This window comes from Galeopterus variegatus, unplaced genomic scaffold (assembly GCF_000696425.1).
Source record: "Galeopterus variegatus unplaced genomic scaffold, G_variegatus-3.0.2 Scaffold1360, whole genome shotgun sequence".
NCBI lineage: Eukaryota > Metazoa > Chordata > Mammalia > Dermoptera > Cynocephalidae > Galeopterus > Galeopterus variegatus.
This window is the reverse complement of record NW_007727471.1, coordinates 228,010-241,749: the sequence shown is the minus strand read 5'-3', so window position 1 is coordinate 241,749 and position 13,740 is coordinate 228,010. Positions and strand designations below refer to the sequence as shown.

The 13,740-nt window shown below is 48.9% G+C and overlaps 1 protein-coding gene across 1 annotated transcript in view; it reads right to left on the bottom strand.

Moving 5' to 3' along the window:
- The window catches only part of MAN1B1 (mannosidase, alpha, class 1B, member 1), a 23,452-nt gene extending 20,047 nt beyond the window's left edge, over positions 1 to 3,405 (bottom strand). The window contains exons 1-2 of the mRNA XM_008576493.1: positions 3,063 to 3,405; positions 2,253 to 2,389 (exon numbers count right to left, since the gene is read on the bottom strand). Of these exons, the coding sequence (XP_008574715.1) occupies positions 2,253 to 2,357 (105 nt within the window). The 5' untranslated portion in view covers positions 2,358 to 2,389; positions 3,063 to 3,405. The remainder of the gene's footprint in view (positions 1 to 2,252; positions 2,390 to 3,062) is intronic.
- Between the last annotated feature and the right edge of the window lie 10,335 nt (positions 3,406 to 13,740).

Genomic DNA, 13,740 nt, shown 5'->3' with positions numbered 1-13,740 from the left:
TTGCCAGACACGAAAAAAAAAAAAAAAAAAAAAAAAAAAAAGAAGTACTAGAAATGCCTGTCAGCTTTAAACTGGAGAAAGTCAGCTCTTACACCAGACCCTTGTCTAAGATGGAAACTCTCACATCCCAGATTTATACCATAGCCCCATCACCATTCAGGAGCAAGACAGTCCCAGGAGGATGGCCCTGTCCAGTGGCCATTCCTGACCACACACCCTCAGCCCTGTCACGTCTCCTGTGGAGCAGCCACTTTTCAGAAGAGCAGGACACAGACTCGGAATGCAGGCAGCTTGCTTCTGCTCTGCTGTACTCCCATCCCTCCCTAGTAAGTCCAGCAGCTTTGTAACACTTTCTTATGTGAAGACAAAACACCCCCCATCACAGAGTGAAGGTGCTCCTGTAGGGTAAATGCTGGACACAGCCCTATTCTCCCTGCCAAGGAAACGCACGTCCCCTCTAAGACAAATGGAAGACTAGAGGAAGCAGGGACCCTCAGTAAATGAATTAGCGCTCTGGTGCTAAAGCACTCTGGCGCCAGGAGAGTAGCGAGTAGATTAACTCATCTACTCAGCCAGGTCTCCCACATGCTCTGAGTTATGTGAGCTGGCTGAGGGTCTGCATGTAAGCCTGCAAATAACTTACTCCCCTACTTGATCTGTTCACTATATAACTGTTGTACGTATCCCATGGCGGTGCAGATATCCAGCTGACCGGCCACCATCAGCAACTTCTGAGTCCCGTAAGGCTAATAAACCTATGTCTCTACCCATTAGACCACAGGGTGAGTTCTTTGGGACAGGAAAACACTGCACAAGTGCCCTCTCAGATGTCGAGCTCTCACGATGCAGCCCTCAAGCTCAATGCCCCCCACCCCACTGCTTTTAGAAAGGGCTTTCTGACTCTCTCCCCATGATAGCCCTGCAGGGAAGGAAACCACCTGGCCCCAAGGACTTGGGCCACAGAGGAAGCCCCCAAGGTGATGCGCCACACCAACAACAGGAACTAACACCCAAAGGGTTTGGAGCGCCACACCAATAACAGTAACTAACACCCAAAGGGTTTGGAGCAGCCGTGCCCACCGCAGGCTCTCCTGCCTGAGCCATCTGTCTCACGAAAGAGAAGCCTTCCTATTCCCTCCCTGCCGTCTGACCCATCTCTAGACTCCACTGCCCTGACCTTCTCCCCAACTCCAAAATTCTCAGTGTCGGGGGGCCCCAGGACTAAGCCTGGCCCCCTCTTCCACCTTTTCCTGAGGACTTGCACCATCTGCACTTGGGGACTCCTGAGACCTGTCTCCCCTGCCCAGACTCTGAACATCGCACCATGGGCCAATTACATCTCCACGGTGCCTCTCAAGCACCTCAAACTGGGCAGATCCAAAACAGAGCACCTCAGAGGCCCCAAACCAGTTCCTACTCGGCCTTTGCCAGACCCTCCACCCAGGAGTCCCTCGCTCCCCCTCATACAGCCCAGTCCTGCGGAGGCAGCCTTCCTGCAACCACACAGCTGTCCCCATGAGCCAGGCAGCATCACTCTTCCTGCCTCCTGCCCCCCCACCTGACCATTCTGCACCCCGTCTCCACAGAGCAGCCAGAGCAGGGTCAGAGTAAGCTTCTCAGACCTCCTGTCCCAGCTAAAACAGTCCCATGCACGTCAACTGAAACCTCCAGGGCTGCCTACACCTGTGGAGGACCTGCAGGACGAAGGATTGACAAAAGCCCCCCTCCTCCCTCACCCAGCCTTTGGGGAATCTCATTTCCTGAATATGCAGTTTCACTTTGCTCTAGGCCTGCTCTCCCCACCCTCCCCTGGGGCTTCCTGGCCCTCAGATTCACCCACAGAGAAACGTCCTCAGATAGGCTGTCCTGAGTCCTCTGGACCAGTCCCCATCTCAGCCCCATGTCAGTGCTGCCTGTTATCCTGCACCCAGTGCCACCTGCTCCTGGTGGTTGTTGGCTTCTCACCTGCCTCTCCTCCCAGCTTGTGGCCCCTCAAGAAAAAGGGCAGGGCTGTTCTGCTCATCACTGTGTGGCTACCATCTAACACAACAGCAACCTGCAGCAGGAAGAGTATGCCTCCTTCTTTCCCCAAGTATCATCCAACCAGCCCAGAATGAGGAAATGTGAGGTAGAAATACAGAACACGCAGTAAGGAAAATAATTCTCCATCTTTTTGAAATGTTATTTACTATTTTTAAATGCCTCTGGAATAAACTCCAGTTACAACCCCACACGTAATTTACTCAAAGTACCTTAGGTAAAATCTCCAGGGAGTTTTCTGGATTAGCTTCTGCCTTCTGAGGAGCTGGTAAGACGGGTGGATTTGCTGGTTTCAACCCAGAGATCTCTCGGCTCATCTTCTGCTCTTCTGGCGTCCTGCCATTCAGGGCTGAACAAGACAATCTATTTTACCTCAAATGTGCCACAAGGCCTAGAAGAGATTTAAACTGTTTCATAAATACATCAAGACTGGCATTATTCATTATAAAAGGACATTGTGAGACCCTCAAAAAGTCACTGAAATGAATTCAAAAATGTCCTAAGGGAATCATATCTTTCTCAAAACACTTGGCAGTTTGTGTCATCTACAACACTCAATTAAAAATATTTCACCTTAACATCTTCCATTCCAGAAAGCACAACGTGGTTGAGCAACCTGCAGCAGCTCTTTACCCTTCTACCTAAAAGAAGCAATCTTACAGAAATTCAGGAGATAGCTCTAAGTCCTCGCCAGGGCCTGCTCTTTTCCAAGGACACAGTAACGAGTCCTATGAAGTTAATGTGTAAGTGTTTAGACTGAACGTTCAAGCTCATGCCTGATTTTATGAGAAAGAGAAGCTGGAAATACCAAATACCTAGAAGGGAGTTAGACAGCATCAAACTAACATCTGTGTTCTAGCCAGGTGGTTAAACGCAGATCTATCTTTCTCTTTACGTCCATGTCTCGCTGACTTGTTGTGATATGTGCCTCCCTGGAGCCCTTTTAAGGAGGAATGCAAGATTACTTCTGCCCAGTCAACCCTGGACACAAACACCATTTTCAGCACACGTGTTTCTGATACCTTTCCACTGGTCAGCCAAGCTGATGTAGGACAGGAGTCCACAGAGAATCAGAAAGGCGAAGAGGAAGAGAATCACGTTCCGCTGTAATCTCGACAGCTGCTTCCACTTCTAAGAGGGGACAGAAGATGACGTTCCTTACTGAAAACATCACAACTGAAAGTCCCTTCACTGGAGAAAATCCAGTGAAGATACAGCGTTGAGTTCCACTTGTTATGAACGGGAGACGTTCCTCTCAGCAGCGGTTACAACTGCTGGGACACCACCATCACAGATGACAGAATGCACTGGCTCACGTGAGATGGGGATAACACCACACGGAGAAGCATTTCCGTGCTACCGCAGCAACAGTGGAGGAAGACTCCCGCGACTCCCCGGTGCTGGCTCAGGCGCCGACCCGGGCACGCACCTGCAGGGCTCCGTTCCGTGCCGAGGCCGCTCAGCCCAGGACCAGCACGCACACCCGGGCAGCTGAGCACACCTAAGCTGCTCCGAAAGCAAGGGCTCTGCAGGGGCTGGCGGGAGCCGACCCTGCCAGCGCTCGTCTGGAAGACTGCGGGCCGGAGAGCTCGCGTGTAGTCCGGCTACGCGCACGTGCGTGCCAGGGCTCCTGGTTCACGGTCTCCCCGCGGCTCTCGGTCACCAGCGAAACGGTGGCATCTGAAGGATGCAGTGCAGGAAGGCGAGTCACCAACTGTCAGCGCTGAGGGCGCAGACGCCCACCCCTGCCAGGCCCCCGAGACGCCGGAGAGGAGCTGGACGCGAGCACGAGAGGATTCCTGGGCACCCCGGAGTGGTCCCCGGCTTCCTGTGTGGACGTTGGCGGACACCAGCCCCCGGACACACAGTCGTGGACACCTGGTCTCTGTCCCCACCACTGTGCGCTGGTCAAAAACTGCCCTCGCCGCGGTGGCGGTCAACTGCAGCATCTTATCTACCACAGATGGCCCATACAAAGTCACACAGAAAACCAAGAAGTCAACAGCCTTTTTTTTTTTTTTCCTTTTTGTCTTTTTTACTGACTGGTAACGGGATCGCAACCCTCGGTGTCGCGCCCGCACCGCGCTCAGCCAGTGAGTGGGAACCGGTCTCCACATGGGATCCGAACCCTCGGTGGGTGCGCCGCCGAGCTCGCAAGCGGCGCACTCTCCAGTGCGAAACCGGGCCGGCCCGAAGTCAACAGTCTTTTAAAACTCAGTTGTCCCACTGGTGGACGCCTGGGTTAGGGATGGTGGGGCGTGTGATCTTTGTGGTTTTGGCACAGGGGTGCATCTCAATTCCCGGGGTGGGTGCACTCATCACATGTGGTGACTTCACATAGGACCAGTGTCACATGTCACATTCTGGAGTTTGATATCGGCCTGTCATCATGTGAGATGCAACCACGGGGGGAAAATGGGAGAAGGGTACATGGGACCTCCCTGGCATTTAGGGATAGACTGGCCTAAGTCAGCTCCTGCCCTCCATCCCCCTGGCATCGCTGAAGCCTGTACATTCAGGAGAGAGTCTGGAGGGCAAACAGCAGGGAAACTGCACCGCAGTCAATGAGAAGAGCCATCCCAGGCCCCCGTTTCTGAACTAGGAGGAGTCACCCAGGTTGATGGGGGAAGGAACTAGCAGGTGGAAAAGAAAGTTTCAGATAAGTAAGGACGGCTCCAGACCTGGACGCAGATAATCCAGGATGAACGGGATTAAGATCCTCAGAGAGATTTGAGGAGAGATTGCATCCATTAAACAAGAGTGGGTTGCTATGAAAGAAGGAGAACAAGAGGAGTTCTTGGAAATAAAAACATTACTGTTGAAAAACAAAACCCCTCGATAATTAATTTGAAAGACAAAGTAGTGGAATTCTGCCAGATTACAGTGGGGGGGGGGAGTGGAAAGATAACGTGAAAGAAAAGAGAAGAGGTCTACCCATTTTAGTGCTTCTCAGACCTGCCTATGAAAAAAAACCACCTGCAGATCTTAAAATGCAGATTCTGATTCTGGGGATCTGGTACGAAGCCTGAGGCTCTGCATGCCCTACACTCCCAGGGCATGCTGCTGCTGGCCCACTCGAGGGCATCTGGATCCCAGGGGTGTGAATTATGAGGTCAAGACCTTGGGAAAGGGAGAAAAGAGAAAATGGAAAGGAGGAAATTTTCAGAGCCTAATAGAAGAAATTTCCTGTAGCTGACGATCTTCCAATTCCAAGCCAGGCAGCGCAGGGGAACAAAACCCACTACTACATACTTGTAACGTTCAGAATTTCAGGGTCAGTGAAGGTCCTGAAAGATTTCAGAGAGGAAAAAACAGGTGGGCCGCAGACAGCGATCATTAGACAGCAACAGGCCTCTCATCGATTACCCTGGAGCCAGCACGCAAAGCAACACCTTCAGAATCTCGAGGGAGAATGATTCAAACTCTCCACCCCTAGTAACGTTTTCTGTCTTCATGTCTATTTCATCTGGTTCTAGTACAGCTACTCTGGCTCTCTTATGATTGCTGTTTACGTGCTGTGTCTTTTTCCAGAAAAACAGTGAAAACATACACACGCCAAACAAGAGAGCAACAAAATACATGAAGCAAAAACTTATAGAATTGAAGAGAGAAATAGACAATTTAAAAACAGTATTTAATATCACACTCTCAATAATGGATAGAACAGCTAAGCAGACTGTCAACAAGGGTTAAGAAGACTTGAAGAATGCTAGCCAGCAATTTGACCTAACTGACATCTACGGAAGTCCCCACCCAACAGCAGCAGGGTACACATTCTTCTCCAGTGCCAATGGAACATTCTCCAGCATAGACCACACACCAGGCCACAAAATAAGTTAGATAAATATAAGAGGATTGAAATCATGCAATGTACATTTGGACAGGAAGAGCTCCGTTTCCCTGGGTTCCAGTTTCAGGACACACCTCTGGGTTTCATGCCATTCCCCAAGGTCTCAGGGCCCCCTCCAGGCCCACCCCTAGAGGAAAGTTACTGTCCGATCTATTTTGGGCACCAGCGTGAGAGACCGCAGGAGGCTGACCTGTGCAAATCCAGTGGCTGGGCATGCTCAGTAGAATGGCGTTCTAGAACCCTACTAGCCAGGCACACTCAGTAAAGCAGAACTTACACTCATTAGGCAGCATGACTGTGGATTAGATGGCATGGCTATAAAAGCGGGATCCCTGCAGAAGGCGGGTGCTGGCTCACTTTCCCGGCCGACCTGTTGCGCAGGCTGAGTGTCTTGCTTTTGTGGGGAGCTCGCTCCGCAGGTGACTGCTCCCCTCCTGAGCCGACCTGTGCTCTGCACTCGCCTTTAAGGGGGCATTTCTCGCTTTCCTGTTAAACCTGGTGCAGGCCCTGCTCGCCCTCCCGGAGGGCCCTGCTCGCTCTCTCTGTGATGCCTGTGTCCTTGTTCACTGCGTTTGTTAGGCAATTATGTTTTAGCCCATGTCTAAGATGGCGGTGGGCGGACAGGAGGACATCCAAAATGGCTGCGGAGAGTTTCAGGTCCTTAGAACAGCACATTTTCCAAGAATCACAAAAAACATGGTTCTTCTTCACCACCACATCCCCTTCCCGCGTGTGCGAATTTCTCCACCTATAGAAAAGTCCCAGCTCAGCTTAAACCCCGCTCGTTCCCGCCCCTTCCTTCTTAGCCAATAGGAACCGTCCAGCTCAGCCTAACTGGGTATAGTATAAAAGGCCCACCCGACTCTCCCTGCGGCTGCTCTCTCTCTCTCTCTCTCTCTCTCTCTCTCTCTCTCGCAGCCCGCTCGCTCTCTCTCTCTCTCTCTCTCTCTCTCTTTGCCTGCTTTGGTTGAGTCCCTGTCTCCTGGCGTGTTTTATTTTCGCACTTGGGCCGGGGTTTTTTCCTTTCAGCGTTCGGCCTTTTCTCACTCTCTCCCATGACCCTGCCCTCGAATTCTTTCCTGTGGTGAGTCAGGGGCCTGGTGAGAGCACGGGTGGGTGTAGACTGGCTCTCAGGCCCCCCAGACCCCTTCTCCTCTGGCATCACTTTTCACCCCAATGGAATTAAACTAGAAATAAAAGAAGAAAGATCTGAGAAATGCATAAGTATTTGAGAAATTAAAACAACACACTTCTAAATAAGTCAGGGGTCAAAGAAGAGATCAGTTGAAATTAGAAAATATTTTGAGCTGAAAAAAATGAAAATAAATACATCAAAATTGACAGGGTGCAGCTAACACGGTGCTTAGAGGGAAACTTATAACTGTAAACTTGTACATTAAAAGAGATGAAAGATCTCAAAAATAAAAAACCTAAGTTTCTACCTTAAGAAACTAGAAAATAAGGAGCAAGCTAAATCCAAAGCAAGAAGAAAGAAGGAAAGAATAAATCTTAGAGAAGTCAGCGAAATAGAAAGCAGAAAAGCAATGGAGAAAATCAATAAGACAGAAAGTTGTTTTTTTGAAAAGATCAATAACATTGATAAATGTTTAACTAGACTGATCAAGAAAAAATAAAAATCAGGAATAAAAGAGGGACATCACTGTGGTCCTTGAAGAAGTCAAAAGGAGTATGAGAGAATACTATAAACGACTTTATGTCAATAAATCAAGCATCTTGGAAAAAAATGGAAAAATTCCTAAAAAGATATAAATTGCCAAAACCAAGTCAAGAAGATACAGAAAATATGATTATACCTGTAAGGAAATCAAGTTAGTAATTTAAAATTTTTCTACCCCTAGACTGGCCAGCCTCGGGGGAAATCGCAGATGAGCTTAATAATTTTTTTTTCCTTTGTGCTTGTCCTTATTCTTTTTAAGTTTTCTACAGCAAGCTCATGTTACTTGGGCAATGTCGAGGGTTGAATTACAAAAAAAAAAAAAAAAAAAAAAAAAAAATTAAAGAAGAATTGATACTAATCCTCCATAAAATCTTACAGAAAATAGAAGAGGAGGGAACACTTCCCAAATCATTTTTTAGGCCAAAAGTGCCTAATACCCAAACCAGAGAAAGATATAACAAGAAAACTACAGGAGAATATCTGCAAAAATTCTCTGCAAAATATTAGCAAACAGAAATTCAGCAACATAGAGAAAGGATTACATATCACAACCAAGTGAGATTTATTTCAGGAATGTAATGTTTTTAACATCCAAAATCAATTAATGTCGTGCACTATATTAATAGAATAAAGCACAAAAATTACATTATCATCTCAATAAATGCAGAAAAACATTTGACAAAATAAGATATTTATTCACAATAAATGCTTTTAACAAAGTAGGAATAAATAGGAACTTCTGCAACCTGCTGAGGGCAGATACAAAAAATTTACAGCTATCATCGTATTTAATGGTGAAAAACTAAATGCTTTCCCTCTAACACTGAGGACAAGGCAGAGATGTCCACTCCCACTGTCTATATTTGTCTTGGTACTGGATGTTCTACATCGTCTGCTCAGGCAAGAAAATCAATAAAAGATATTCAAACTGGAAAGGAAGAAGGAAAACTGTCTCTATTAATAGAAAACATAATCCTATAAAAAATGCTAAGGAATCAACAACAACAATGAAACTACTAGAACTAGGGCTGGCCCGTGGCTCACTTGGGAGACTGTGGTGCTGATGACACCAAATCAAGGGTTAAGATCCCCTTACCGGTCATCTTTAAAAAAAAAACACAAAAAACTACTAGAACTAATAAACAAGTTCAGAAAGTTCACAGGTACAAGATCAATATTCAAAAATCAATTTTATTTCTACATATTAGCAACAAACAATCTGGAAATAAAATTAGGAAAGTAATTCCATTCATAATTTCATTTAAAAAATACTTTGGAATAAGCCTCACAAAATAATTGCAAGACTTGTATATTAAAATCTATGATCATGACTGAAAGTAGAGATTATCTCAATAAACAGAGAGCTATTCCATGTTCATTGATTAGAAGACTCAATATTGCTAACATCATAGTTTTCCACAAATTGGTTTACAAATTGAATGCAACCTCTACCAAATCTTAGCAGAAATTGACAATATGATCCTAAAATTTATATGTAAATACAAAAGACCCGGAATAGCTAAAATAATCTTGAAAAAGAACAAAGTTGGAGGATTAATACTTGCTGGTTTCAAACGTTGGGACAGAGCTACGGTAATCGAGACAGTGTGGTCCGGACATAAGGACAGACATAGAAATCAATAGAACAGAATTGAGATTCCAGAAATAAACCCTTACATTTAATAGTCAATTGATTTTTGACAAAGATATCAAGGCAATTCAATAGGAAAGGATAGTTTTTCTACAAATGGTACTGTGCCAATTGGATATAAACATAAAAATAGATCAATTTATATTTGTTTCATACCATATCAAAAAAATTAACTCAAAGAGGTCATAGGTCTAAACGTAAGAGCTAAAACTACAAAACCCTTAGAAGAAAACATAAAAGAAAATCTTTGTGACTGTGGGTTAGGCAAAGATATTTTAGATATGATACCAAAAGCCCTATCAATAAAAGAAAAACTTAGATTTCATCCAAGTTTAAATTTTTCGCACTTCAAAGACAATGTTAAGAAAATGAAAAGACAAATCAGAGGCTGAGAGAGAATATTTGCAAACATATCCCTGACAAAAAGACTTTTATCCAAAATATATAAAGAATTCTTACGACTTAATATTAAGATAATTAGCCCAACTAAAATGGGTAACAAATTTAAGTAGACATTTCTCCAAAGGAGATATGCAATGGCCAATAAGCACATAAAAAAAGTTCAACGTCATTGTCATTAGGGAAGTGCAAAATAAAAGCACAGGGAGATGCATTTACATTTACAGTGGACTCCACTCAACAGCAGCAGAATGCAGAATTTTCTCTAGAGCATAGAGAACATTCACCGGGAAAAAAAAGAACATTCTGGACTACAAAATAGGTTGATTACCCTGCTTCCTCCCCTCCTCCGCTGAACGCTGTTATCCGCATAACAGCCAGGTGACCCTTTTAAAGCCGTAATCTGAATCATGCCCCCCTCCTGGTCTAAACCCTCCAGTGGCTTCCCGCTCCCTTGGCATGAAGCCGAAGCCCTCCGCGCGGCCTGCAGGTTGCGCAGGGTCTGGCCCATGACCCTTGGTCTTCTCCCTGACGTCCCCCTCTCACTGTGCTGCGTGCCGCATGCTCCTACCCTGGGCCCTTCGCCCTTGCCATCCCCTGTCCCTGGGACACACTTTCTTCAGATCCTCAGATCATTTCTTGCCTCACTCTCTCATTTTGTTGAGATATTTTCTCAAATATATTTTAGGGGAGGCATTCCCTAAAGTAGCACCCTGTATGGGTGAGTTATTTGTCTATTGCTGCAGAACAAATTACCCCAAAACTAAATGCATAAAACAACAATAAACATTATCTCTCACATTTTCTAGGAGCCAGGAATTCTGGAGCAGCTTGACAGGGTGGTCCAGGCTCAGGGTCTCTCATAAGGTTCCAGCCAAGATGTCCCCCAGGGCTGTGGTCATCTGAAGGCTCAGCTGGGGCTGGAGGACCTCTGGAGCTTCCAGGGGCTTTGCTCCATAGCTGGCAAGTTGGTGCTGGCCATAGGCCTGAAGTTCCTCTCCACACTAGCCTCTCCCAGGGCTACCTGAGTGTCCTCATGTCATGGTAGCTGGTCAGCATCCCCCCCCCTGAGCAGGTGACCTGAAGGGACAGGGCCAGATTGAAGGTGGTACTTCTAGACCTCACCTCAGAATTCACACATCATTGCTTCTGCCACGTTCCATTCATTAGGACAGAGTCACTAAGTCCAGTCCACATTCAAGTGGAGAGGAACTGGGCTCCGCCTTTTGAAGAGGGTGGTTTTGGTGAGTTGAAGAAATCGCAGGCGTATGTTAAAACCACTGCCCATTTCCATCACTGTCTGGCCCTTATTCTGCTTTATGTTTCTCTAGAGTATGTCACTCTGCATGAAATGGGTTAAGGTACTTGTTTGTTTGCCACATGTTTGAGTTGGCACCACGAAGTCAGGGAGTGTCCCGTTTTCCCTGCTGCACCCCAGCACTTAGCACAGTGTCTGGCACATGGTAGGAGCTCAGTAAATGTTTGCCAAGTGAATTAAATGTGAATGCGCAGTCTCACCCACAGTAGGACTGGCGAGGACTTCATGATGTTGGGAAGATGGCCTTCCAGGAAAGGTGGAATTTGGAACATCAGGAGACAGGGACAGAGAGAGGAGGGACTTGTGGAGTGCATTAGTCTATTTTTGTTGCTTATAACAAAATACCTGAGACTGAGTGAGTTATAAACAAAAATGAAATTTATTGCTTACAGTTCCTGAGGCTGGGAAGTCCAGAGTCCATCTGATGGTGGTGACGGTGACCCAGGGGTCTCACATTGCAGATGGTGGAAGCAGAGAGAGCACAGAGAGCAGAGACATGACAGACTGTCCTCTTCTTTTAAAGCCCTCAGAACCACGCCCCTCACCACCATTTTTAATCCATTCACTACTGCAGGGTCCTACAGTCCAATCGCCTCTTCAAAGCTCCACCTTTCAATTACCATAATAGGATTTCCCACCCTCTTAACAGTCACAGTGGGGGCTAAGTTTCTAATACATAAAACTTGGGGGACACAATTCAAGCTTCAGGGAGTTTGGGGGGACATAATTCAATCCAGTACATGAAGGCAGACAGTAGCACAATGTGGACAAAGGTGTGAGGGTGGGTTTCTGTCCCAGTTTCTGACTCGGCCAAAATCCTAAGGAAGAACCCTAATTGGGCTGCTTGGGTCATGACAACCCCTTGGCCAATCGACTGAGGCCAAGGAGGGGCTCTACCTATGATTGGCAGCCCTCACCAGAGCCACAAGGCTGAAGTGGAGGAGCAGCTCCCTGTAGACGGGGCTGCAGTTGCCAGAGCAGTGACGGGTGTGGAGCAGAATTAACAGGCGCCAGGCAGCCCCTCCCCACGGGTCCCAGCGAGGGCAGCCTGTCCTCCAGTGGCCTGGGATGAACGGGTCCTCCCTCCCCACGGGGCCTGACTGCTGACCAGGTCCCACCCCAGCGGCAGCACTGGGGGGTCAGGAGGTGACTCTCTGGACGTCCCCACAGCCTTTGTCCCCACCAGGACTCAGAGGGGTTCAAGTCCAGGCTGGCTCATCTGTCATAGCATGACAAAGGTCAAGTCCTCTGTGGCTGCACCTCACACCCCTAATCCCCCCGACAGGGGTGACAGAAGACGCCCACAGGAAAAATGAAGAGCAGGTACTGGGACAGACACGCTCAGCCTCCACCCCATCCCCCATCCTTGGGGACCTGTCGAAGGCCTGGAACAAAAGCTTGAAGACCCACAGCCTGGCGCAGGCAGCGCTACGCTGGCAAACTGGCTCTCTGGAGGAAGAGGGGGGGAAAAGCCTCGACTTGCAGGGATTAATGATTCCGTGGTGTAAGTAATTCCACCATGGCCAATTTCAAGCTCCCAGCCGTGCAACAACTGGCTCACAAACTTTGGGATATTTAGCAGTTGGCTCGCCAGGACCAGCAGGAGCCACCTCCAGCACCCCACGGGGGGGGACAGGTGGAGCCAGAGCCTCTGGCTGTGGCCCTCCACTGGGTCCCTTTCTCCCTGCACTGCCCTGGAGCTGTCTGGGCCCAGGGCCGACCACACGCAGCCTCCAGGCTCTGACCTACCAGAGGCCTCGGGAGTCTGGAGATGGGCCACAAGCCCCTGGAGATGGGGCTGGCTCTGCGCCCCTGAGCACCCCCACATGCCCTCCTGACAGCAGACAGGAGGACTAAGGGTCGCGAGGCTGGTCCCTACCAATGTGTTCGTCGACCCCGAGCATGTCAGCACCCAAGCGATTCCCCTGAGAGAGAAGAGGCCACGAGAGGGAGCTTGGCAAACAGCACAGCCCCTGCCCCTCCTCTGGGCTCCAGGGGTTCCCCCACTGTCTGCGTTTGGCTGGTGGCGAGAATGGCAGCGGGGAGTGTGATCCTGACGGGGGCATGGCTCCCCCACTGCGCTGCTCAGGACAGCGCTTAGGTGTGGGGGCGACCCTGCTTTGTCCCCACTGGGGGCTTCTGCTGTTGGGTCTGCAGATTCCTCAGTTGCCATTGGAAATGGTGATGTCACCAGCAGGGGCGGAGCTTCCGCCGTTTTTTGAGTTAGGGAGGTGAAGTACAACCCAGGGATAGAGGGGGACAAATAATTTGGGTCATAAGGACCCAGGGGACAAGGAAGACTCTGGAAATGGACAGGAGGGAGGGGGCCCGGGAGCACGTTAGAAGAGGGACTGAGAGGGCAGAAGAGGGGACATGAGCGCCTAGCCCCGACGCACTCGCTGGCCGTGGCCCAGCTAGTTGGGGTCCAGGCTCCCAGGCTGTCCTGGAAGATCCAGCTCCACGCATGCGGCAGCCGCTGTCACCCTTTCTGTTCTTAACTCTCGGGGGAGACCCAGTCACATGGCCAAGCAAGCGGGGTCTCTCCCACGTTCTTGAGCCTTGTGGGGTGGAGGGAGAACCGGTCTCCCTGCCCCGGGGGTGAGGCTTTGGGCCTCTCCACACCTCTGGGTGTCCAAGGTCTCACCGGCTGCGGGCGAGGGCTCGTGCACGCGCGCGCGCACACACAAGCAGTCGGGACACACACGCGGCCGCGCTGGCAGAGGCCCAAGGGTGCAGGCTGCACGCGGTGACACGGCTGCCTCTGCCCGTCAGACGCAGCTCCCCGCCGGTCCCGGCAGCGCGGG